At 48.4% G+C, this 26568-nt stretch overlaps 1 protein-coding gene across 2 annotated transcripts in view; it reads left to right on the forward strand.

Annotated features, from left to right (window-relative positions):
* CREBL2 (cAMP responsive element binding protein like 2) overlaps positions 1–26568 on the forward strand; it is a 294140-nt gene that overhangs the window by 127011 nt on the left and 140561 nt on the right. For both annotated transcript variants that reach the window (XM_085652104.1, XM_085652105.1), the window contains exon 3: positions 26235–26382. In XM_085652104.1, coding sequence (XP_085508230.1) covers positions 26235–26382 — 148 coding nt within the window. The remainder of the gene's footprint in view (positions 1–26234; positions 26383–26568) is intronic.

Raw genomic sequence — 26568 nt, forward strand, 5'->3', positions numbered from 1 at the left:
GCAACTAGAGGGTGAAGGGGAATGGACATTTAGCTCTACATGTGGAGACAGAAGTCTGGGGGGTCAGGTCAACCTAATCCCAAATAATATCTAATATCTTTGTTTAAGGAACTGTTTTATCCAAAAGGAAAGGTCTCTCGGACGGAATCTATTCTATACTGACTGTTAGTGCATGTACAAGCGTCTATGTGTCTACACGAGATGCGAGGGGGCAGGAATCTTCCATGGTAACAGGGGCTATGAATTACTTGTATAAAGACAGCAAGGCCGAGCCCTTTGCTCGGTAGCTGGAAGGATGTTTACCTAAACTACTAGACAGGAATGCATTGGGTGAGGAGCGGAGCAGATAACTTGAAGGCTGAATACAGTTTTTGGCAGGCAACAGGCCGCGTCAGGCACCGTTAGCCGCGCAGAGAGTAAGACAAAGTTCATGGACACGGATGCAGGTCCAGGCTGGAGCATTTCAGAGGCAGAAGCAGGAAAAGGCTTGATGACAGAATTCAGGGCCTACTCGCCCGAACTGTAAAACGTGAAAAGTGAACCATATAAAGTCGGTGGCCAATCATACTTAGGAATGGACTATTTGACCCATTCATGGCGGATCTGAAAGAGGACATGTTGGCGTTGGACGCACATGTATTTGCGTCTTCATAGCTGGAACTAGAGGGAACATACATGTACTTGTAGCATGTACATGGAGCCGTTGGGGTCTAAGATAGGGGACATAACTGGTCATAAAATTCATATTTCCTCAGCGCCCAGCACGTGACTTGGGTGTCACGTGAGCGCGTCAATGGGATAAATAGAAACTCCATCTTGGGGTGGATTCTTTCAAGCAAGGTCACAAGTGCAATTCTAAACGGTGAGGAATCTGCGCTATTTTGGAGTAGGTTGTGCTGATTGTGTTTTTTTACATTTTTTTATTTTAAAAGTTTTATATAGCGCTAGCTTGACCCGTAGGTATCAGAGCGCTTTATATACATACTGTAAAGAAAAACAGACGGAAATTGCATTACAAAGTAGGCAGGCAGTAAGGAAGAGCAAAATCAGGGATAGAAAAAAATACAGCATGGAAGAGAAGGTGGTTAAAACAGTCCGGTCACCAACTATCCTTGAATGTCAAGAGAGAGGAGTAAACTCGGATATTGAAGTCTAGGTTAGTTGACGTTGGTCAGGAAAGTATTTTGTTAAGGAGATGGATTTTCAGGTCCCTTTTGAAACATGAGAAGGAGGGGTTGCATCTGAGGACTCTAGGGAGAGCGTTCCACATCCTGGGAGCGTTGCCAGAGAACGATCGGTATTGTGTGGTTTTCTTTTTCAGTTTCGGAGGAATAAGGAGTGAGTTGGAGCTTCTCAGCGTTCTGGATTGACTTGCTCTTACCAGTTTGTTGTTCAGGTAGTTAGGGGCTGGAGAGTGAATGGTTTTGTCTGTGATGCAGGCCAGTTTGTAAATACACCTCCCTTCCATGGGGAGCCAGTTGAGGGAGTTGAGAGCTGGAGTGATGTGTTCAAATCTTTTTACTCTGGAAACGAGTTGAGCGGCCATGTTCAACACTGCCCTTAGAGGGGCTAGGTGAGCTTTTGGAGTCCCTGTAAGGATGGCATTCCCGTAGTCGATTTTAGAGAGAACTAGGGATTGGACTACATTGAGGTCATCATGGGGAAGAAAAGGTTTCAATTTGTTGAGGTGTTTTAGAGAGAACAGAGCACTTTTTGCAGAGTTTTGTGGGCCTCCATAAATAAGTTCTTGTCAAGGGTGATGCCTAGAGACTTAACTGAGTCGGATAGGACGATGGGGCGACCAGATTCTTGAGCCACTCTTGGATTGGCTGATGGTTGCTTTTTGGAGGGAATAGGATTAGTTCTGTTTTATCTGGGTTGAGCGTTAAGTGGTTAGCGTTTGGATCTCGGTTAGAGTGGCATTGAGGTGTTGGATGTTGCTGGGAGGCTTGATTTTGAAATAGATTTGGGTGTCATCAGCGTAAAGGTGGAAATTCACTAGAGCTTTTTTCAAGATGATTGTGAGAGGCTCCATGAAAAGATTGAAGAGGGCCGGGGAGAGAATCGAGCCTTGCGGGACCCCAAGTGTGACTTTTGTTGGCTTCGAGAGACAGGAGTTGATTTTAATTTGTTGCGAGCGGTGTTGAAGGAAGGAGGTGAACCATTTTAATACTGTGCCATTAATGCCGGAGCGCTTCGACAAGGTCTCCAGAAGCGCTGGATGATTTACTGTGTCGAATGCCACAGATAGGTCAATAAGGATGAGTATGCAGGCATCACCTTCATCTAAAGCCTTGTGAATATCGTCAGAGATGTTGATTATAGCTGTTTCCGTGCTATAGCCTTTCCTGAATCCTGATTGAAAGGTATCGAGGAGGTCGAACTCATTAATGTGATTGTTGAGTTGGTGGAGAATGCATTTCTCCAATGTTTTTGCCAGGAATGGGAGGTTGGAGATAGGTCTGAGGTTGTTGAAATCATTAGCTTGCTTAGCCTCCACACCGGCCCCAACAGCGCTAAGGATGCCTGGCTTCACCCTGGGTGTGCCCAGGAGTGGACACTTCACAGGGAAAGCCAGGAGGGGTTCCACAGCGGTATGAGTATCAGCGCCAGGAAACCGCAAAGGCGACACCGCAAGGTGTCCGTCTGGTTACAGTGCGCCCCATAAGTACCTTGACATTTACCTTGACATTTACATTAGGGTCGTCCCCTTTTTTTTTGAGAATGGGTGTGATTTGTCCAAGTTGAAGGGAGTCTGGGACACAGCCTGAGGTGTGAGAGGCGTTGATGATTTTTGTCCAGAAAGGGGAAATTGTGTGGTTAAGATCTTTTATGATTGTGGATGGGATGGGGTCCATAGTGTGGGAGGAAGGTTTTAGGTTAGAAATTATACTGAAAACCTCATTTTCCGACATTAGCTCAAAGTCGGACCAATGCGCATTGTTTTTTAGCTGGAGGCAGACCCGATTGTCCTTGGTAAGAACTCTTTCTGAATGATCAGGGGTGGTTAGAGTGGGGCAGGTTAAGAGCTAAGGAGGGTTAGAGATTTGGATGAAGGATTGATCAATTTTCGAGACTTTATTAGTAAAGAAGGTGGCAATTTCTTCACAACGCTCATTGGTGGCTTTGATTTCTTGAGAGGGAGTGCAGTTAGTTTTTGACAATGTTGAAGAGTTCTCTCGATCTATTTTTCGCCAGATCAAGTTGGCTGCGGAAGAAAGACGCCTTTTCACTGAGAAAGAAAGCAGTTCCTGTTTGTTATATAATATGTGCGTTTCACAGAGATTATCGCCATCTTGGAGTATGTTGTACTACATGTAATGGAAGGAGTCGAGATACAGTAGAAGGATAATGGGTGCCTGGCCAGGTCGTGTGTGGCGTAAGTGACATGACCCTAGGTTGTAGCGGCTGCATATGTATAATGTTACAAAAGTGGACATAGGAGATTTGGGGTTATCTAATCGGAGGCCAGTGTGTGTAATCACAAGATGTATGGCCCAATTGCTCTGGTGTGGGTATGTGAAATATGGTAGCAGAAAAAAGTGGGTGGGGAGTCGAAGAGCAGAAGAGTGAAGTGGGTCTGCTTAGGGTATCCGTATTGCTACTGTGGCATGTGTTCTAATCATGGGCAAGGTATGGTTGACGGTACATTGTTCAAGTTTGTAATTCAATCCATGGAATCTCATCATTCAGTCCATTGACATTATAGTGTAGTCTGAACACCATCGTTCTTTACGGAACAGCGTAGCGATGCTCCAGGCCGTGTTTGCTTCTAGGATGGTCCATTGAAGTTGGTCTGTGGTATGCTTATGTTCTATGAAATGGGTGCTCATTTTAGTTGTGCTGCGACTGCAGCGGATGTTGCTTTTATGTTAATTTATGCGAGTTCTGACTTGTCTAGTGGTTATGCCCACGTAGAGGAGGATGCATGGGCACCTGATTAAATACACACAATTTTTAGGTCTCGCCTAGCGCAGTGCGCATACGCCGGTCTAGGAGAGGGTCTCTTGGAAACACTCCAGACTTCCAAGAGACTTCTCCGTGTGGGCCGGACTCCTCCCACACATTCCATTGGCCTTTGCGTGTGGCTTTCAATATTGAAAGTACGCAAATGGCCAAAGGCGGGTGCATGTCCTGCCTTTCCTCTAAACTATCACTCCCATGACCTAGGGGTCTCGGTAGCGAGCAGCGGCCCGCAGTGTGCCTGCTGCATTCCTTAAATTCCTTGCAGCGCACGCACCACTCGCGGGCTTGTTTTTTTCCTAGCTTTGCACCATCTGTCATCTGGGGTGTCTCCTTCTCTTGTTTGCCCTCATTGCCCCCAACCTTTTGTCACACACGGGCTGAAGTGGTCGCTATTGGGACCCGTTGCATGCCCCCAGTCCCGAGGCTAGCGCACAGTTGCGTCTGGGCATTTTTGCTGCTTTATTCCATTGCAATTACGGAGTGGTGCTATTATTTGGATTATTATTATTATTATTATTATTATTATTATTATTAATATAACTGTTATTTTGCCGCCACCCTTTGATTTCGCCACCTCTCCCCGCCTGTGTCCATCACACTCCCTTGAATGGGCGTGCGGCTGTCATTCTAGCAGATTTCCCTTCCTAGTACACAGAGGCAGCGTGCCACGTGCAGCCCGCGGGTTCAGTGAGTCTGGCGTGGGTCGGGTGGGCGTTCACTGACCCGGGACACAGAGGGCGCACCTTGGAGCGGCTTCTAGCCGCTGTTGGCGGGTCGCGTGGTTCAGACCCGCCTGGAAGGTGTTGTGCACGGCCCTCCAAGCCTCGGCTCTGCCTCCTGGGCAGTAAGATGGACTTGAACCTGGACACTACGGGCTCCATGGCAAGGGCACCGCGTGGTCTCCGGGGGAATCTTGTTAACTTTAGGGGCCTGTTATCCAAAACAGCCTTTCAGCAACATTGCGCAAATGTCATTTTTTAATCCTGTGTAATTCCAAGTCCTAGAAGGGAGCATAAAAACAAGACTGGCTTGTTTCGAGGCGCTTATGTCTGATGCAGCCCAATGAGCAGGTTCTAGGACCTTACCCTTCCAAGACCTGCCTGATTCCGCCGTCACGTTTCAGACGTGTGTGTGCGTGCAAGACTTCTGCTTGACGTATCTGGGGTTGTGTAAATTCGCGTGCCTGTGCCGGCAGAAGAGTAGGTGTGACGTGACTGCGATGCAAAAGGGTTAAAGGATTCCCATTTGGTAATATGGTTACAGCGTTTGTCCATTTGAAGGCAGAATACATTAGTGAAAGTGAAAGGGTTAATCGACTAATGCAAATGTCTCTAAGCACACCTCTCCCATATGCATTTCCCCAGATCCTCACTATGCAGGGCAGAAGAACACCAACATAGATATGATCGTAGAGCAAGCTCATCTACCTGTCCATTTTTTAAAAGCATCTGACTGGTAATGTATGTGTACGTGTATATATATATATATATATATATAAATATATATATATATCTATATATATATGAGATTGTGTGTGCACGCGTGCATGTAGACAGAGGCACACACGTGTTTACATTTCACGATATACATGTAAGCAAATATAATTTCTAAATTGGCGACTGTGTGTCTGTACTTAGAAGATGCAATGCTACATTTCAGATAGAGAGGTTGACAGATAGATAGATACCCTCCCCTGGATGCAACTACGCAAACACACACGTGAAACGAGTTCTTCGCAGAGTATTTATATAACAAACAAAAGTACAGAATTTCATAAACCTATTTTTTGTTTTGCCAGTCTCTCGTAACATAAAAAATTAAACGTAAACCTCAATTAATGAAATAGAGAAGGCAGAAACACAGCGCCCTGTGCATATATTTTTTTTAGATTTTTCTGTGTTGATACCCTTGCCCACACACAAACGACGGCATGCTGAAAAAGTGCACTGTGTCCATACACATCATTGTAATGCTCATGTAGACGATGCTCTTGTCACAGGTACACGAGATATGCACGTGTGTCTCTGTGCACGGATTGTGACCCTAGTACACAGCAGGCATAGTGAGTAGTACATCCCTTGTGATGTTTCTTCTAATGCTCTCTATCAAATGTCGATGTGTTTATAAATGTATACCTACCCTAATACCCCAACGATCACAGAATAACAATTCATGACAACTGAGTCATATGATGAGCGTGACATGTAGAAGTAATACAGACGTATGAATTAGAATCCGGCTACACACACAAATTGTGTTAAATGGTGTACAATGTGTGTTCGTGCTTTGTTTGTTAGCATAGCCGATAGGTTTTGCCTTTGGGACCTTATTAGTGTTTAGCCGGGCAGTACATTTTCCTGGCTTTAAACTCGCGTAAATGTGAGACCTATTGCATTGAACCAATGAGTGATACCAAAACGCAACAGTTTCTCCCAAAAAACGACTGTTTTATCTTGCAACTGCTCGCTCTCTGCTGTTGACGTACCTCCTGTCGCACGTCAGTCACATTTTGTATTTAGCACCGTCACACATTTTGTATTTAGCACCGTCATCTGAAAGCTGCAACGCTACACACTTAAATGGTCCCAAAGGCGAGTCCTATTGGCTATGCCAATGCTTGTTTGTGTTACAATTGGTGTGTTTGCGTTTGGTCCATATAAGATCGCCCAGCTGTATTTCCTTAGTGTATACCAGTGCGCCTGGTCCTTGACCCAGTTTTTTGACCCAATGTAATGCATTATGTGTTTGTCTGTCAATGTCCGCATAATCGACATCACGCCATGATCTCTACTGAGATTATTTTATGTTGAAATGTATGTTCTTCCTCCTGAGCGTCACTATTACACCATATTGTCACAAGCGATACCCTCCAGGGGTAATGAGTCACGATACTCGGGACTAGGTGGGTCTGGTTTCTTTATTGTTCCAAGGTACAAGACACACTATAGGGGGTTGCTACGACGTCTTCCTGCTTGGCTCGCCTTCTCTTGGTAGATGTCCCACTGGCTTAGGTTCCTCTCCGACTCTCCAGGGCGATATACCAAAGAAAACAAAAAGAACACGGGAACACACAGGTGAGATGAAGGACCTTCTACTGGTAGTGAAGTAGGGTAAGGGGAGTGAAGGGTCACCGGGGCTGCCACCACGTAGTACTCAAAGAGAAAAAGAATCTTCGTAGGTGAAGATGAAGGGACAAGCGTGAAAGAACGATACCGGTGTCCAAACACTCACGCCTCTGTGACCACCCCAACTCAAGCCTACCCCGTCCCTCCCCGTGGAAAAGCAAAACCCAGGACTCGGTCCCGTACCTTTCCCAGCCACGCTCCTCCGGGAATGTGGCGGGGCGAGTCGCGTCTCCGTTGGCCTCCTGGCTTCTTCGGATCCTCGTCCTCAGCTTCCTCGGTCCCTCCGCTCGTTTTCTCGCCGTCTCCTCGTCGTCCTTGCTCCTGTGCTTCCTCTCTCTCTCCGCTCCTGCTTCCTCCACCGGCTTTCGCGCTGTCTTGGTCTTCCGGGTTCTCTTTACAGGCCAACACGTCTCCGGATTGGACTGCTGTTGCTGACGTGGTTGTGACGGGCTCCTCCCACAGGGAAGTCCAGTTCGGGTTAAAGGGCCCGCTCTCGTCCTGTGGCCGGGGTGGAAACGAACAGTCATTATCGTCTCCAGTCCGTTCCTCCTCCGGAGTGACCCCGTGACAATTCCCTCCCCCTGGAGTACCCCGATCGGGGGAACAAGGGAAACGGGGGAGAAAGTCTGCATTTCCCTGATGCGCCCCTTTTCGATGCCTAACGTCTATTTGGAAAGGTTGTAAGGCCAGAAACCAGCGGAGAATGCGTTCATTATGGCCTCAGTTCCTTTGTAGCCAGGTAAGGGGAGCGTGGTCTGTATACAATATGAAGGGTCTACCCTCTAAGTAGTATCGGAGTTTCTCAACCCACCATTTAACCGCCAGACACTCCTTCTCTATGGTGGAATACGCTTGTTCTCTTGGGAATAGCTTTCTGCTGAGATAAAGAAGGGGACGCTCATGGCCATTCTTGTCTGGTTGTGACAAGACTGCCCCTATCCCTATACCAGAGGCGTCTGTTTGTAAGACAAAGGTGTTGTTGAAGTCCGGAGTCACGAGCACAGGGGAGGTAGTTAATGCGTCTTTTAGGGCTTGAAAGGCCTGGGCTTCCCGATCGGAGGGGGCTTGTAATCTGGGGGATGTGTGTGTCTTACGTAATAGGTCTGTAAGGGGCCCTGCTATGGTAGCGAAGTGGGCAATAAATCTACGGTAATAACCGACTAAGCCTAAAAAAGCTCTTAAGTCCCTCTTGGTTTTCGGATAGGGAACTGTCTGGATGGCGGTCACCTTCTCAGTCTGGGGAGCGATGTGTCCCTCCCCCCAAGAGATACCCCAAATAACGGACTTTCTGAAAGGCCACCCTTGATTTCTTGGCGTTAACATGCAACCCTGAAAGTCTCAAGCTATCAAGGATGTTCCCTAAATGGAGCAAGTGTTCCGCTCAGGTCTTACTGAACACCACAATGTCATCAAGATAAGCCCCCGAATACTGTAGATGAGGGGCCAGGAGGGTGTCCATGGCCCTTTGAAAGGTGGCTGGGGCTCCATGCAACCCAAAGGAAAGGACGGTAAAGTGGTAGTGGCTGGACGGGGTGGAAAAAGCAGTTTTTTCCTGGTCGGCTGGGGCCAGTGGTATCTGCCAATAGCCCTTGGTGAGGTCGATGGTGGTTATATATCTGGCCTCACCAAGGCGTTCTAGGAGTTCATCTACCCTGGGAAGGGGATACGCATCTTGCTTGGACACTCGGTTCACTGCCCTGAAGTCAATACAAAACCGGATGCTACCATCCGGCTTGGGTATCAGGACGACAGGAGAACACCAATTGCTGTGAGAGGGGACTATAACCCCTGAGGCCAACATCCTCGTGATTTCGTCTTGGAACGCGGTTCGTCGGGTTTCAGGTATTCGATACGGTTTTTACTTAACCACTACTCCGGGTGGGGTGGTTATGCAGTGTTCTGCCAGGGAGGTCTTTCCTGGCTTGTCAGAAAACACGTCTGAATATGTCAAAAGGAGGGAACGTATCTCCTCTTTTTGTATAGAAAGGAGATCAGGATTTATGGGGGTCTCCGTGACTGTGTGCGGTAGGGGGAAAACTGCGGACACCGTATGGTCTACGGACGGAGGGGGTCCCAACCATTTTTTGAGCAAATTGATATGGTACATTTGTGTCCTGTTCCGGGTCATCTGTAAGATGTAAGTGGTTTTCCCTATCTTGCGGACTACCTTGAAAGGGCCTTGCCACTCCTTATTCAATTTGTGGGTGGACGTGGGTAGTAGTACCAGCGTCCAGTCACCTACGCTCAATTCTCTCCACTTAGTACCCCGGTCGTAAAAGGTTTTTTGTTTGGTCTGTGATGCCAATAGCTGGGTATGGGCCAGTGTTCTCAATTTATGTAATCTGGTTTGCAACTGTCGGGTGTAGTCAAGGAGGGCTTCTGCCTCCTGGAGACCTTCACGCTCCCAACTATCTTTGGTGATCTCAAGTAAGGTTCGTGGTTTGCGGCCAAAGAGTAGCTCAAAAGAGGAGGTCCCCAAACTAGATTGTTTCGGACTACGGAGAACAAAGAGTGCTAGGGGGAGTAGTTGATCCCAATCCTTTCCATCCCCAGACAGAAGTTTTTTTAAGGTAAGTTTTAGACTACCATTATAGCGTTTGACTAGTCCGTCTGTCTGGGGGTGATAAACAGAGGTGGTTATATGTTTGATCTGCAATTGGTCGCAAACTTGTTTTAGGAGTCGTGATACAAAGGGTGTGCCGTGATCGGTGATGATCTCGCGGGGAAATCCCATATGGGAAAACACCTCTACGAGTCTTTGAGCTATGGCAGCAGAGGTGGCGGCTCGAAGGGGGAAAGCCTCAGGATATCTGGTGGCATAGTCAATCAACACCAGAGCATACTGGTGTCCGCATGCTGACTTGGGCAACGGACCGATAATGTCCATACCCAGTCTATCAAAGGGGGTGCCGATGATGGGCAAGGGGTGTAAGGGAACTGGAGGGGGAACATAGGGATTACGACGTTGGCAGATTTGACACTCCTGACAATACTTTTGGATTTGGGAATAGACCCCAGGCCAGAAGAAATGTTGTAAGATGGCCTGCCCGGTCTTTTCTGCTCCGGAGTGGCCCGCCAACAGGTGGGCGTGTGCAAAAAACAAGATCTGGTCCCTGAACTCCAGGGGGACCACTAGTTGGGGAACTGCGTCTTGTTTTGAGAGGCGATATAGCAGGCCATTTTTCTCAATAAAGGTGGGAAAGGTCTTGTGTAAGGGGTTCTGGGGGTCTCTGGCTTTTTGCCATGCATGTGTGAGGGTGGCGTCATTCAACTGGGCCATCCTGAAATGGTTATCTCTCGCCCAGGGTTCGGGCGTAAGTAAGACATCATGTTTTGGAGGACCCAGGGCCGCGTGCATTAAGGGAGTAAAACACGGGGTGTCTATCCCTATGATTAGGGACTCCGGGAGGTTCTCCAATACCCCCACTACTACCTCCACCTGCAAATTTCCCTCAGTAGCTAATACCAGCCTAGCCAAAGGGTATTCCTTCACATCCCCATGTATGCACCGGATATGCACGGTTTTCCCAGGTAGAAGCCATGAAGGATGTACCAGTTCTTTCTTCACGACCGAATGCCTGCATCCAGAGTCAAGGAGAGCCCTTACCACCCGCCCATCAAGAGTTACACTTGCGTAGAAGATCGGCCCAGTTTCTTGGGCGAAAAAGACAGAGCGGGGTGCATAGCTCACGTCCATTGGTTCTTCCTCCTTCTCTCTTTTCTTGCGACAGTACCGGGCAATATGTCCCCACTCCCCACAGTCATAACATTGGGGGCCTGAGTATGTCGGGTTTTCCGGTCGAGACATACGAGGACGGTTGTTTTCGGGTAGGGGTCGTGAGGGTTTTTTCTCTGGCTTTCCCGGGCCGGTTGGTCGGATGTGTCTCTCAGGTTCTTTTACAGGAGGTCGGCCTTGGGCCCTGGCGTATGAAGTCGCCATTTCAATGGCTTGTTACATAGTTAGTCCCGCGTGCTGCTTTAACCAGCGTTGGGTTGAATACGGGAGGGCCTCCACAAATTGCTCTAAATAGATCTTATTCATGACCTCTTCCATGTTGGCTTCATGTGGTTTAAGCCAGAGGTCAGCGGCTCCCTTTAGCTTGAAAAATAGTGTCTTTGGCAAATCACCTGGAGCACCACGTTCTTGGCGAAACTTTAACCTGTGGGTCTCGTCATTCACTCCCAACCTATCCAAGACGTACTGTTTCACAACAGTATAGGTGGCGGTTCCATCCCTGTTTACCATTTGATAGGCCGCTTGGGCTTCTCCGGTTAGGAGTTGGGCAAGGTAAAAAGGCCAACGGTCCCCTGGCCTGGCATTGGCCCTTGCGGCTCTTTCGAAGTTAAAAAAAAATGCCAAGGGGTCGTCTCCCGGTACGAATTTCTGCAGGGGGACCACTGTCCCGGGTGGATTGCTGGCCCTACCCTGTCCCAGGGTGACCAGAAGTTGGGCATGTCCGCGGCGAGTTTTAATAGACTATCGGCTTGATTCTGGATTGCCGAAGTGAATACAGCACGATCCGCTTCGGCCTGACTAGAGGATTTCTCCACTGCCCACTCGAGTTTGGCCTGGCCCTCCTTCATCTGATGGATAAGGGCTTCCATCCTGTTTCGGATGTAAGGTGTTACCTGCTCCTATCTGGCTCGCCACTTGTCACAAGCAATACCCTCCAGGGGTAATGAGTCACGATACTCGGGACTAGGTGGGTCTGGTTTCTTTATTGTTCCAAGGTACAAGACACACTATAGGGGGTTGCTACGAAGTCTTCCTGCTTGGCTCGCCTTCTCTTGGTAGATGTCCCACTGGCTTATGTTCCTCTCCGACTCTCCAGGGCGATATACCAAAGAAAACAAAAAAAACACGGGAACACACAGGTGAGATGAAGGACCTTCTACTGGTAGTGAAGTAGGGTAAGGGGAGTGAAGGGTCACCGGGGCTGCCACCACGTAGTACTCAAAAAAGAGAAAAAGAATCTTCGTAGGTGAAGGTGAAGGGACAAGCGTGAAAGAACGTTACCGGTGTCCAAACACTCACGCCTCTGTGACCACCCCAACTCAAGCCTACCCCGTCCCTCCCCGTGGAAAAGCGAAACCCAGGACTCTGTCCCGTACCTTTCCCAGCCACGCTCCTCCGGGAAAGTGGCGGGGCGAGTCGCGTCTCCGTTGGCCTCCTGGCTTCTTCGGATCCTCGTCCTCCGCTTCCTCGGTCCCTCCGCTCGTTTTCTCGCCGTCTCCTCCTCGTCCTTGCTCCTGTGCTTCCTCTCTCTCTCCGCTCCTGCTTCCTCCACCGGCTTTCGCGCTGTCTTGGTCTTCCGGGTTCTCTTTACAGGCCAACACGTCTCCGGATTGGACTGCTGTTGCTGACGTGGTTGTGACGGGCTCCTCCCACAGGGAAGTCCAGTTCGGGTTAAAGGGCCCGCTCTCGTCCTGTGGCCGGGGTGGAAACGAACAGTCATTATCGTCTCCAGTCCGTTCCTCCTCCGGAGTGACCCCGTGACACATATATTAATAGCTCACCACCCATAAAGCTGCTGGAAATCACGTAGTTGATAACTATCACGAGCAGAGTCAACTAATGGGGGACCTTGGCTCCTCTAACTACACCCTTCAGAAAGGGTTTATACCTACTTCTCTTTATTTTTATTTTTTTTCCGTTTTGTCTCCTTTGTTGTTCCAGTTTATTCTTCCTTATCTAGTAAAATGTAAATGTCCAGTATTTGTAAAGCGCGTACAATTACCCGAGGGCGTCAAGGCACTGGGGGGCCGTCGTGAAGATTAAGCGAGCTATTGCCCAGAGTCAAATGGTGCTGGGCTGATCTGCTGCTGGCACCGGGGATCGAACCGTGAGCCCCCGGGTTCCGGAGTCAGCCGCCCTGGCTGCTGCGCCAACACCCACTGCACTTTTCTATCGGTCCTAAAGAAGCGCAAAGTATCTCCTCCTGAGACCACGAACTGCGCAAAACAGTTGACCTACAACATGGGTATGACACTCGTCTAGCTACCGAGGGCCATTGCCTTCCTCAAGCAGCACAACCTTCATTTTTTTTTTACTGATGACAGAGGGCTATGCCTTATTAAATGCACTATCTACCCCTCCAGCCATCTTTTAACTTCACACTAGGACACCTCTGCCACTCATACCCGCACACTTCCTTACGGCATTGTCATTTAAAAAGATCTCTGACAGTGACCCTTTGGGGGACCCGCAGGGCATTGCAGAGCTGGGCCGACGAGAAGCATTGCCCAATGATGAAGCATGACCTCCTTTGGGGTGTGTGAGGGCACCAAGACAAGGACACACTGTCCCCAGACACCATAATTTGAACGACTATATCCTCCGCCTTTTCTCTACCTTTTTCATAAAGGAACTGTGACTCCCACGAGCGTCTGCTCCGTTACTAGACTGGTTTGGTATTACGTAAAGTGGTAGAGCCACGGTAGTGCTATGCTCCTATCTTTGGCAGTGTTTGTGATTTTACCCTGACAATTTAATGGAATATGCGGTTTTTGGTCAGAGATAACGAACAGTATTTGTTGATGTCTGAAAAGGAACTACCCACACATACTTCCAACACAAACAAAACAACACAACCACAAAACACCACAACATACAGCATATTGCAACTCATTGTCCTTCGTAAATGCTGGCTTCTGATTCGTTAATAGGCTTGTTAGTCCCTCCTTAATACCGCCTTGTCTTTGTTTGTATCCTCCTATCAGGACTGGCCCTTTTACTCATCTTGTTACACGGTTTTAGTCTGTAAGCACTAATTTCTTTAAATCGTTTCTCCTGCTGCAGGCACAACATGCTTCCCTGCAACATTCAGCGCAGGCTCGGCATGCTTTCCTGCAACATTCATCGCGCCATAAACGCTTTCACTATTTAAGCATCTCGGGAAAATGGTGGGCGCTTCTTTGAATAGGTCTTGCATTTACAAGAGTTTGAGCTATTGACATTGTACATGACAATGTCTTTTATTTGTGTTAATTATCAAAACATATAAATAAAAGGCATTGTCATTTACAATGCTAATCGCTTCAACTCTCGTAAATGCGAGACCTATTGCATTGCAAATGCTTGTTTAATACATGGGGTCACCCCTTAGGTAGGCCCTACACTGCCCTTAGGGAAGGGTGCAGTGTATGTAGAAACTCCTATTCTCTTTTCACTTGTGCAAGGCTTACCTCGCCCATAGGATAACATTGGGTGACTAATATATTTATTAAGGGATACTTTTTGTTTGAGAACAGTTAGAAATATCATGTTAGTCCATGTTAATGGTAAAGTCTGATTTTTAAAGTCACAATTCTGAAAATGCAACTTTTAGAAAGCTGGCATTTTCTTGTCACAGTGCCTATGTCCTTGGTCACATGACTGAACAGTTGTCTCTTGTGTGTTCCTCCCAAATAGTGAGAAAACTGTGGCCTAGATTTTTCCAGGATGGGAGGGAGCTTTTCTCTGCTCTATTTCAAAGGAGCTGCCTTAGCAAACTCACAAAGAACTTCACACCAGTCTTTTGTCTCCCAGACTTCTTGGAGCCTGGGCAGGGAGGAAGGAACTTGTGCAACCATCTTGGGGGGAGGTGGGGACTCTACAGATTTCTTCCACTTCAAAGCTGGCACCATGTGTAAAGATAGAACCCTCAGACAAACTCTCCAGTTCACTCCTAAACCTGTACTCCAGAGAACTGCCCTACATCTTGAGGCCTGCTTTGTTCCTCGAAGGCCTGCCCTGCTGCTTGATCCAAAGACTCCCAGAATGATTCCTAGGGTCAGGTGGCTGATTTCCTGTTCTGAGCTACAGTGACACAACAAGCTCCAGAGGCCTTCCTGCAACTGCCCAGCTAATCTGCTGCAATGGACATGTAACTGGACCTGCTGGCCTCTGCTGGGGTGAGTTCCTGATCTCCAGGGGGTGCCTCCCAAGTCCTAGACCCATGGGTGACTTCAGTTTAGCTCCTCCTATGCAGATAAAAGGAGACATTCTAACATTTTGGGCTCTTTACAAACACAAATGGGCCTGTTGATAGTAATGTACTAGATCTGGCAGCAGCACCAACCATCATAAAGGTAGGCCAGGAAGTCTGAACGTCTCCCCTCCTTAGCAAGGAGAAGAGAGAGAGCAACAAGGAATATTAGGCAGAAGTTAGACTGGTTGCAGAATTTGAAGGGAAGTCAGAGTCCATACACGATTCAGATCTGTTATCCAGGAAGGACGAAAGTTCTTGTCCTGATAGTCCTGTGGGTGGAATTTAATTGCTCAGACTTTCTTCACCTACTATTACATTGTTGTGTTACTACACAAAGTTTTTTTTTTTTTTTTTTACTATGTTGTCTTCTTTGGCTTACAACTTGTTATACTATGGTCAATTAACTCGGAATGATGTTAGATCTGTTCTAATTTGGCTCTAATTATACTTGCCACTGCTGTGGTAGCCTCACCACACTCATAGACTTCTCCTATTCAGTCCCTTGCACCATGTCCTTAAAGTCAAATGCACAGGGATGCTGGAATTCTTGACTGAGGGGTGTGCATCATGTGTTTTGTTTTTCACGATTAGTTCATTGTGCTACTCACCCCAACAGCACTTTCCTTTCTTTACTATGGTGCGGTTTCGTTGTACAAATTTCAAACATTACTATGACACCCCTAACTAGCAATGCGGAGTGTGACGAGGCTATCTCAGTAGGTCTCATGACTCATACCAACAGTACTTCTGTTTGTTTTTTCTTTGCGTATCATACCATATCATATGTCATGTCATATCTGCCACTCTCTCTGTGTATGAGGCCTTGTGAGATGCCTAATGTTTTTTTCAATTATATTTACAATCAGTATGCTTCATGCAGGACGCTTGATTTGATTGGGACTGCTCAAGTTAGGTTTTCTCAATTTGCCTATTACTATGTGCATTTACAAGACCATACTGCTCTTGACCAGAACTAAGTCGTACTTCTCATATCCACTCGCTTACTGAATTTTCCACCCATGTACTCTGCATTAGACTGGTATGCGTTGCAGGCGTCCTGCTGCTTCTCCCATGCTTCACTATGATTCCCCATGCATTCTGTTTCCTACAGATTTCCCCTGTTGGGTAAAGTCCCTAGCAGAGGTTCGGCTGACCCTGGGCACTGTGGAGCCTCACATGGCTCTTTGCTTTTTCTCCAGGTTTCTTCCCAGCCCCACTTATTCCTAATTCCCCTCCATTTAGGGGGACGTCACTACAAAGCTTATACTCCCTAACCTGCATGATATCTGCTATTGTCTGCTTTTAATGGCTCCATATCCCAGACAGCATTTTAGGGAACAGACTCCTCTACCAATGTCCTAGTTGAATGTAATCTCCCTCAACATCAAGGGACTAAGCCGACTATTAAATAGATCCAAAATTCTTCACTATTGCTAAACCTAACAGGAGATATAGTTCTCCTCCAGGAAACCAAGATAAGTTTTAAAGAGGCCCTACTGATGAGGAAAGGTTGGATTACGTTATCTGCTCCAAAGCGCATGGCAAGAAAAACCGGGTTCTCAACCTTTTGTCTAGATGGTCAGGCCTAATAGTTATTTCATCAGATCACGATTCCAACGGAAGATGGCTTCTATCTAGATTAAATAAATGGTAACAGGATCTGTATGTGATGAGTGTGTATGCTCCCAACATTGATGACCTGCCAATTGGCTCTCTTAATAAAAAAGTGAAATGACATTCCATCAGTGACAGCTCATTTTGGGAGGGGATTTTAACCTGCCATTGGACCCAGTCTTGGTGTGAAGAGCACAGGTTGGTCATCTGTTGTGAGCCCTGGGTGTTCAGAAGCTGAAAGCTGAATGTCTGTCTGACTCCTAGATGCGTGGGGATTGCATAACACAACAGGTAATGACTTACCTTCTTTTCGCCTCCCTACTCAAGCTCCTCTCATATAGATTAGTTCTTGGTAGATGCCTCACTTCTTAAAGTCACTTTTGATGCCAAAATCCACCCTATTCAAATCTTGGACCATGCCGCAATCTGTCTTATTTAAATCACCCGATTTGAAAGAGAAAATAGAATATGGCAGTAAAAGTTGGAGATCCTGGATAATGAAACAGATGTTGAGAAACTAAAGAAATATTATTTTTCATAGGGACAACAAAGACTTTGGTTCTTCCCCTGTGATACTTTGGGACCCGTTCAAATGTGTCATTAGGGGTCACAGTCTTAAAAGAATTGCAAATAAAAACCGAGACATTAAAGAATTCTTACAGTTCCTAGGCGTTTACATCGAAAGGAAGGAAGATGACTTCAGACATTCGGGTGATAAATCCCTACCTAAGGAAAAAAAACAACTAAAATACACATACAATACCAGCGTCCGTAAGAGAGCTCATCTCTTCATTCAGACCCAAAAGTCCAAACACTTTCTTTTCCTCAATAGAGCAGGTAAAGCTTCGACTGATGCACTCAATTATCAGAACACAAACTCCCAAATTACTCGTAGTAAGGCGCAAGATGGCTCACGGAAAGTTGAAACTGAGGAAATCGTGTTTTGGATATATACGAGAAGCTCTACACACCACATCATACACAGGACAAATACAGATGTTTGGATTTTGTAAAGTCCCTTGTCATCGCTTCGATCTCTGACCTTGAGAGAGAACACCTAAACACACCTTTTACTTCTGATGTGGTTATTAAAGCAATAAAATCAATCTGCTCCGGTAAGGCTCCTGGTCCGGATAGGTTTTTCATCAGCTTTTACGGAACTTTTAGGAACTCAATCATTATGCATCTTAAAAATACTCTGGACAATTTTGCACTCTGGCAAGGTGACTGGAACAGCTTCTGATTCCACGATTGTCGTTATCCCCAAAGAGGGTAAAGACCATTCTGATCTGAACAACTTTCACCCGATTTCATTATTATATATGGAAGTCAAAATCTTTGCCAAAAAGCTTGAAAAATGATCAGAACTGTCCTTCCTTGAACTGCTCAGAATTTTCAAACTGGATTTGTCAAGGGGAGGCTACACGACCCTAACGAAAATTGAGGGGGCCCCCCTGCAAGGTATGTGAAGGGACCCCTCCGGACTCTTATCAGGAGCTCTCTGGCTGAAGTACTGTGCCTAGAGGGGTGCCCTGGAGCTTGCCCCCCCCCCCCCACACCGCAGGGGCTGCGGGGGCCTTTGTTATACCACTGGGAGGTTCGCCAGAGACCATATACACACCTTTTTCCACATCACTGGCGAAAAAGCCAGTTTCTCTTCCACACCATCTGTGATGCTCGCCGCCGAAAAGGTGTTCAATAAAGTTTCCTGGCCTTTTCTCCAGGCTGTCCTTGAAGCTCATAATCTTGGTAACTCATTTACTAACATGGTCGTGACCCTTTATGCTAACTCGAAAGCTAATATTAGAATAAACGGGGCCACCTCTACCTCCTTTAGACCTCACCAATGTACAAGACAGGGCTGCCCCTGTCTCCGCTGTTGTTTTTACTTTTCATTAATCCAATACTTCAACTTCTCAATTCATGTTCTGAAATAAAAGGGCTTACATTTGACTCCAGTTCTTAGAAGACCGCAGCCTTGTGGATGATATCCTGATTTTTACTGAGGACAATGAAAAGGTGATTCCAAGCATCACCAAGAATATCCAGGAGTTTTCTAAGGTTTCTGGGTACACTTTAAATAAGGACAAAATAACAAGTTACTTACCTTCGGTAACAATATATCTGTAAGAGACATTAGTTAGTGATAGATTCCTTACCTTAGAATTACCCCCAGGCGTCCGACTGGATCCGGAAAGTTTTCGTCCGCAGTACACCTGCGCATCGGTAGGCATCGTCTTGCGGCGCCGCGTACGTCGGTGGCGTCTTAGTTGCCGAGATGACGCCGCTGGAGCTACTTAGAGGCGCGCTGACGTCCGTTCTGTACACGACTTTCCGCGCCAGGAACACAGAGCCATGCAAGATACTGACCACTGGTGCATTGAAACTAGGGCCCTGAAAGGGATGACCTTAACTCTAGAAATCCGTTCGCACAACGGGGAGGATAGGCGGGGCGTTAAGGAATCTATCACTAACTAATGTCTCTTACAGATGTATTGTTACCGAAGGTAAGTAACTTGTTCATCTGAAAGAGACACGTTAGTGATAGATTCCTTACCTTAGAATAGATACCCCAGCAATACCAACCCCTGTGGTGGGTCTGCGAACCAAGTTCACACCAGAAAGTCACGGAAAACAGAACGGCCAAAGAAGCCGTCTCTCTGGACTTGGCTGTCCAGGCAGTAATGCTTTGTGAAAGCGTGCAGCAAAGCCCACGTGGCTGCCTGACAGATGTCTTGCAGGGGGACACCACGTCCCAAAGCAGTAGTAGCTGCTGTCGCCCTGTTAGAATGGTCGTGCAACCCCACTGGAGGTTCCCTGTTAGCTAGAGAATAACCGGCTTTGATACACAGGACGACCCAGGGGGAGATAGTCCTCTTGTGTAAAGCCCGGCCTTTCTTGGCGCCTACGTAGCCAACAAAGAGCTGGTCATCCACTCGGAACTGTTGTGTGCGATTAAGGTAAAAGGAGAGCGCACGTTTTAGGTCCAGATGGGGGATCCTCTCTGGAAGGGTGCGGAGGCGGAAAGAAAGTGGGCAAGGTGATAGTGCAGACTGCGTGGAAGGGAGTAACAACCTTTGGCAAGAAGGAAAGAAGAGTGTGGAGCACAACCTTGTTCGGATGAACTGACAGAAAAGGAGGTTTACAGGAAAGAGCCTGGAGCTCTCTCACACGCCTAGCAGAGGTGATGGCAACCAGGAAAGCAGTCTTCAAAGTTAGTAAACGAAGAGGACAGTTGTGAAGCGACTCAAAAGGAGCGCACATCAAATGAGTAAGAGCCAGATCCAAGTCCACTGTGGCATCACAAATGGAATAGGAGGGAAAAGGTGAGTAATGCCTTTGAGAAATCTATTCACGACAGGGGACTTGAAAAGAGAGGGCTGATCAGGGAGCCTGAGAGAAGCCGATATTGCAGAAAGATAGCCTTTAATAGTGTCCAGAGCAGAGCCCTGCTGGGCCAAAGAAAGAAGGAACAAAAGGACCTCTGATAGAGGGGCAGAAAAGGGATCCACGGCCTTTGCTGTGCACCATGCCACAAATTTGTTCCTCCGGCAGGCGTATACCGATTTAGTTGAGGGACTCCTGGCTGCCAGAATGATATCACAGACTTCAGGAGGCAAGTCAAATGGAATCAACAGTCGCCGCTCAATCTCCATGCATGGAGGTGGAGGCTGGACAGGTTCAGGTGGAGCACCGTCCCCTGCTGCTGCGACAGGAGATCCTCCTCGCATCGGGGGATCCACGCTCATACCAGTAACTTGGGATACCAAACTCTTCGAGCCGAGTCCAGGGCCACAAGACTTGGGCCCGGTCATGCCTGATCTTCTTCAGCACTCTGGGTAGAAGTGGTATAGGCGGAAAGGTGTACAATAGACCTCAACTCCACTCATGACGAAAAGGGTCCCCGAGTGAGTGCCGACTTGGAAATTCCAACGCGCAGAACTGCTGACATTGCGTGTTCTCTTTGGTGGCGCATAGATCTAACTAAGGCTCTCCCCACTGTTGAAAGAGACCTTGCACCACCTCCGAGTGAAGACTCCATTCGTGATCCATCATGCACCTGTGGCTGAGTTTGTCCGCCCTGGCGTTCAAAGAACCTGCCAAGTGTTGAACCACCAAGGAAATGCCATGACGTTCCAGCCATGTCCAGAGATGCAGAGCCTCCTGACATAGGGTCCACAACCCCACCCCGCCTTGCTTGTTGCAGTACCACATGGCAGTGTTGTCTGTGAGCACCTGCACTACTCTCCCCTTGACAGAAAGAAGGAATGCCTTCAGTGCAAGTAGGATCGCCCGGAGGTCCAGTAGGTTGATATGGAGCCTGGACTCCGCCGGAGACCAGAGGCCTCTGATCTCCGCCTCTCCCATGTGGCCGCCCCACCCTAGGAGGGATGCATCCGTCACCACTGTGTGCTCCGGTTGGGGAAGGGAGAGTGATCTGCCGCTGACCCAATGCTTGTTTGTCAGCCACCACTGCAATTGCTGTGCAGTGGCCCCCGTGATCTGGACATACTCGGACAATGCCCTTGATGCTGGGCCCACTGGAACTTCAGGTCCCATTGCAGAGCCACCTGGCATGATTGGTCAGCAGGATGCAGGAGGCCCTGAGGCCCAGCAGCCTCAAGGTCATCCTGACCGAAACCCAGGACAAGGGCCGAAAGATCGGAATCATAGCCCGAATGTCCGGGACTCGCTGTTCAGGAGGATAAACCAGAAACTGCGCCGTGTCCAGAACTGCTCTGATAAAGAGTAGCTTCTGAGAGGGAATCTGGTGCGACTTTGGCACATTGATGGAGAACCCCAGCAAGTGCAGGAGGTCGGCCGTCGTCTGGAGGTTGGAGACGACTGCCTGGGGAAGACAGAAACCCCTGATCTGTGCAGATGAGCTGCGACCACAGCCATCACTTTTTTGAACACCAGAGGGGCGCTGGTAAGGCCAAAAGGGAGTACGGTGAACTGAAAGTGCTTGTGGCCTACCGTGAACCGCAGGGAATGCCGGCAGGACGGGGATATGAAAATAAGCGTCCTGCAAGTCCAACGCTACCATCCAGTCTTGCGGGTCTAGAGCAGACAAGACCTGAGCAAGTGTGAACATTTTGAACTTCTCCTTCCGGAGGAAGCGATTGACGATCCGAAGGTCTAAGCTAGGACGCAGGCCCTTGTCCTTCTTCGGAACCAAGAAGTAGTAGGAGTAACAACCACGACCTACTTCAGGCTTCTGAACGCGCTCGATGGCCCCCTTGGCCAAGTGGGCCACAACTTCCTGCTGGAGTGAAGTGATCTCCCGACATGCGGTGGTACTGAGGTGGCATTGCTGGAGGGGTAGTCTCGAAGGGGAGGGAGTAGCCCCTTCGGACTATCTGTAAAACCCACCTATCAGAAGTGATGGTGCACCAGTGGAGGAGGTGATGGCGAATCCTGCCACCCACTGGCATTTGGGGGGGGCCTGAAACACCGGACTAGGAAGGTTTGGAGGCAGTGGCGGCAGGGGTGGTGGTGGACTGATCCGCCCGCTGGCCCGTGACCCACCTCGGGGGGGAGGGGGCCCCCATGTCCGCGGCTGCGGTGAGACTGTTGCTGCGCAGGCCTGTGGCTCGTAAACGAACGTGCTGGAGCGCCCCTTTCTTGGCCACGAAAAGACCGAAAAGCAGAAGCCGAAGGAGTGCGCGTGGCCGAAAGGCTCAAGAACTTGGCCGTAGCCCGCAAGTCCTTAAAATGCTCCAACACGCTATCTGCCTTATCACCAAAAAGGCGAGTGCCATCAAAGGGCATGTCCATCAGAGTGTTCTGGACATCCCTCGAAAAGCCAGTCATCCTCAGCTAGGCGTGACGGCGTAGCGCCACTGTTGTGGAAATCGTTCTGCCCAGCGAGTCGGCGGTGTAAAGGCCACAACGAATCGTGAACTTGGCTGCGTCTTTCCCTTCTGCAATAGCCTGAGAGAGCACTGTTCAGGCCTTCTCCGGACACTGAGGCAGCACCTGCGCCACCATATCCCACACAGAGTAGGAATAACATCCCAAGAGGCATGCGGTGTTCACAGACCGCAACGCTGAATTGGCAGAAGAGAATATCTTCTTCCCAAAGTTCTCCAGTTTCTTGGATTCCCTGTCCGGAGGTGCGCAAGGGAATGCGGTGGGGGATGCAGAGGCTTGGACAACCAAGCTCTCACAGGCAGGGTGTTAGGAGAGGAGAATGGGGTCGGCCGGGCGATGGCGTCGGGCCACGTTCCTATCCACAGGAGCCCCTGTGTTGGGCCTGGACTAGGTGCCCAAAAGAACGTCCGAAAGTATATCATTGAAGGCCAGCAGTGGCTCCGCAGAGGAAGACGCTGGCCGAAGCAATTCTGTCAGGAGGTGAGTCCTGACTGCCACTGTAGGGAGCTCGAGGTGGAGAGCCTCGGCCGCCCTACGCAACACCTCTGAATATTTACCACCCTCCTCCGTAGCCACGGTAGAAGGAGACCGTGTGCCAGGTTCTGGAGAAAAATCCAGTCCACCTGCGTCCTCCAAATCCTATTTCCAGTGCAGCTCTAACTCTCATTGAGCTGTGAGAGGGTCCTCGGACCCCTCCCTGGCCTCCTTAACCTGCGGAGCAGGTGGGAAAGGAGGCGGGTGGATAAAGAGATAGAAATTCCCCATCGGCGTCGGAATTGTCATTGATCGACACCCTTCCGGCACCGTGTCCACGTCGGGAAGGAAGCCGGGTACGGCGTCGGGCCGGTGGCTGGCCAGTGCGGCGCTGGCGGCGCGGATGCCGGTGGAGGTCGTATGAGGCCAACCGATAACTGCTGTGATCCAGGCATGGATCCACGGGGGGTCTCGCGGCTCCAAGGCCGGCGCCGTCAACAGGGCCAGAGCCGGCGACGAAGGAAGGAGAGGACCCCCGGTCGGGTCCGCGTGGCCCGAAGGCACGCTAGCAGGGCCCGACAGGCTAAATAGGCAGGCTATAGCAGGCAGGAATTCCTGCAGCTGGGCCAGAGTCTCCTACGGACCCCGGAAAGACTGGTAGGCTGTTTGCAACTGTCTAGGCTCCTCCGGAGCTGCGGGGGATGGCATCACCCGCACCCGTGTCGCGTGACAGGCTAGGGGAAGAGGAAGAGCGACGCCGCTTCTTCAACTTCTTGTGCTTCGTCTTACCTGACCCCGAGTGCGAAGACTTCGTCAAACGATGGTGGCGGCTCCGCGACCGGTCCCTTGAGCTCCCACGGGACCGGGACCTTGAATGGCACAGAGCCGACTCCTGGGCCTCAAGCAACTTTCGGGACCGCTCCCGCAAAGTTTTCGGAGCCATGGCCTGGCAGTCGGGCACGACGAGGGGTCGTGGTCGTACCCCAGGCAGTAGAGACACTCGCGGTGCGGGTCTGTCACCGACATCATGCGGGGACAAAGCCTCGCAGGACTTAAAACCGGGCATCCCTATACACCAGGAGTCAGAGACTCAAAAGAACAGACAAAAGTCTCAAAAAGCTCAGTCAAACTGGGGGTACCGCTCTCTCCGGATCTGCGCTTGCTGGTACGGAAAAAGAAAGACCTGACGTCCGCGTGCGTGGGCACGTGTAAGTAGCTCCAGCGATGTCATCTCGGCGACTGTGCGCAGGGGAACTGCTGACGAAAACTTTCCGGATCCAGTCTGACGCCTTGGGGGTAATTCTAAGGTAAGGAATCTATTACTAACGTGCCTCTTTCAGATCTGAGGTTTTTCCTTTGGAACCCCATATGCTTCTCCTCTCACACTTGGGCGACTCTGGCCTTTAGTGGCAGCCCAAACATCATTTGGTTCTGCAAAGATCATGCTGAAGTGTTGCATTACATTGAAGCTCAGACTATCGCCAAAGTAAAAAATCTTCTGCCATCCAGGTCTCTCAAGTATATTGGTGGGGTAGGCTCCAGACTCTTAAGATGAGAACCTCAATTATGAATTTTGTGTCTCCTATGCCACAGATGAAATTATTTCCCTCCTTTTTTCAGTAAATGCAAAGCTTTGCAATCTCAGAATATCTTTGCAGATACCAGGGCTGCTTTAAATCAAATAAATAAACATATGCCAGACTCCATTCAGAATTCTAGCCAACCTCACTTTGGTACAACCCTAAAACATATTCAGATGTGCTAGGAGTATCCCTCAATTATAGGCTGCCAAAGGCATTAATCAAATCAAAGGCCTTTACGATGATAAGTCTCCTCTGCACTTCTCACATTTGACACAGCTATGTAACCTTCCTAACTTGGACATCTATTCTTTCCTGAAAATCAAGGTAAAATTGTCCAAGTTCAAACATGTTGTTCAGCTTTCACTGTTGGATCATCTAGCTATTAGGTCACATAGCCGCCTAGATCTACGAAACCATGGCAAATCCTCCCCCACACTGTCTACAATTCTACTTGCCAAATGGGCTAACCATTTTGATTCTGCTGTTTTTGAACACATCTCTGGAGACAATTGGCAAAACATTACCCGGCCATCTCTGCGCAATAAAATAGCCCCTTCTTTCCTCCAGTCAAAATTCTTTACAATGATCCTACTACACTGGACCCCATCTAGGTTACACAATCTAAATCTGCGGCAGAAGGACTCCTGTTGCAATTGCGACAAGAGTCTGGCTCTTACCAGCACATGCTCTGTGTCCCCTTCTTGCTCACTATTGGGCTCCAATACAAACCAATCTCTCGGGTATTTTCAATACTCTCATTAGTTTAGATTTTCTGATGGTGGCTCTGGGTCCCTGGGCCTTGAAGACTAGCTTAAACCTTAAAGCCATGGACATGGCTCTGCTTTACCTTCTATTGGCGATTGCAATGAAAGTAATCTTGTCGGAATGGAAATCATTTAACCATCTTTCCTTCAAGAAATGATGGTCCTGGGTTACTTTTTTGAGAGGAGGCCATGGCTCTCATTCAACACATCATTCCTACCCTCAAATTGCTAGTGGAGTCTGGAAATCACTTAACAAATTTGTAGAATCCAAAAAGACCACTCCGACACATCTACAAATGACGGTCTTCAGAACCTAGACATTTCCTCACTCAGTGTTCCCCCTCCCTCCCCAGTTTTCTTCCTTTCCCCCTTCCACTGCCCCTTATAATCTTCGGGGCTCTGGGCTACTCTTGCCTGATAACTCTTAACCTCCTCGTGAATATATCAGACAGTTTTCACATTACAATAGCCCCATAGAGTTCTACCTTATTATGCTTCCAGTGGCTGCAAATATCCCCATTTTAGCATTTTGATATCTTGCTAGGGTGTTGGTTGTTTCCTACCAAGGCTACTCATGTATGTATTTCCACAAACCTATATTGTATGGTCTCTTGATTTGTTCTGCCTATGTTTGCATCACAGACCCTCTGTAATATTGGACTGTTTGCATGTTTTCTTATTAAACCCAATAAAGCTTACAGAAAAACAAAAAAAAGGATTTCTCGAATAGACTGCACATTGTTCAGTCTTGAATGCTGCATTCTTGGTGGAGGAACATGGCTACCTTTCAGACATTTGTTATTGTTAACAATTTGGCATTTCTTGATAGATTAAATGATTGTCACCTGCTTTGTGTCTTCACAGTACAAGCAGTGGTGCATGGCCATGGACCAGGGGAAGATCCCTTCTGAAATCAAAGCCCTTCTCACAGGAGAGGAGCAGAACAAGGCGCACCTTGGCTCCACCAAGCAGACCAGGGCTGTTAAAGCGGAGGCCAACGGAAACCGTTGCTGTAAGTGCCTTTTGCTTTCTCCTCTTTGACTCTACAGGAACACATTTACAGATTTGCTGTTAACCACTGGGATTTATTTTTCCAAATTAGGCATTTTCTTATTTAATGTTGAACTGAATAATAGTCCCCTACCAGGATCCCTTTAGAATTAAGACACCTACACGATTACTGTTCTTATAAGTCTGC

The sequence above is a fragment of the Triturus cristatus genome, chromosome 4_1, assembly GCF_964204655.1.
Source record: "Triturus cristatus chromosome 4_1, aTriCri1.1, whole genome shotgun sequence".
NCBI lineage: Eukaryota > Metazoa > Chordata > Amphibia > Caudata > Salamandridae > Triturus > Triturus cristatus.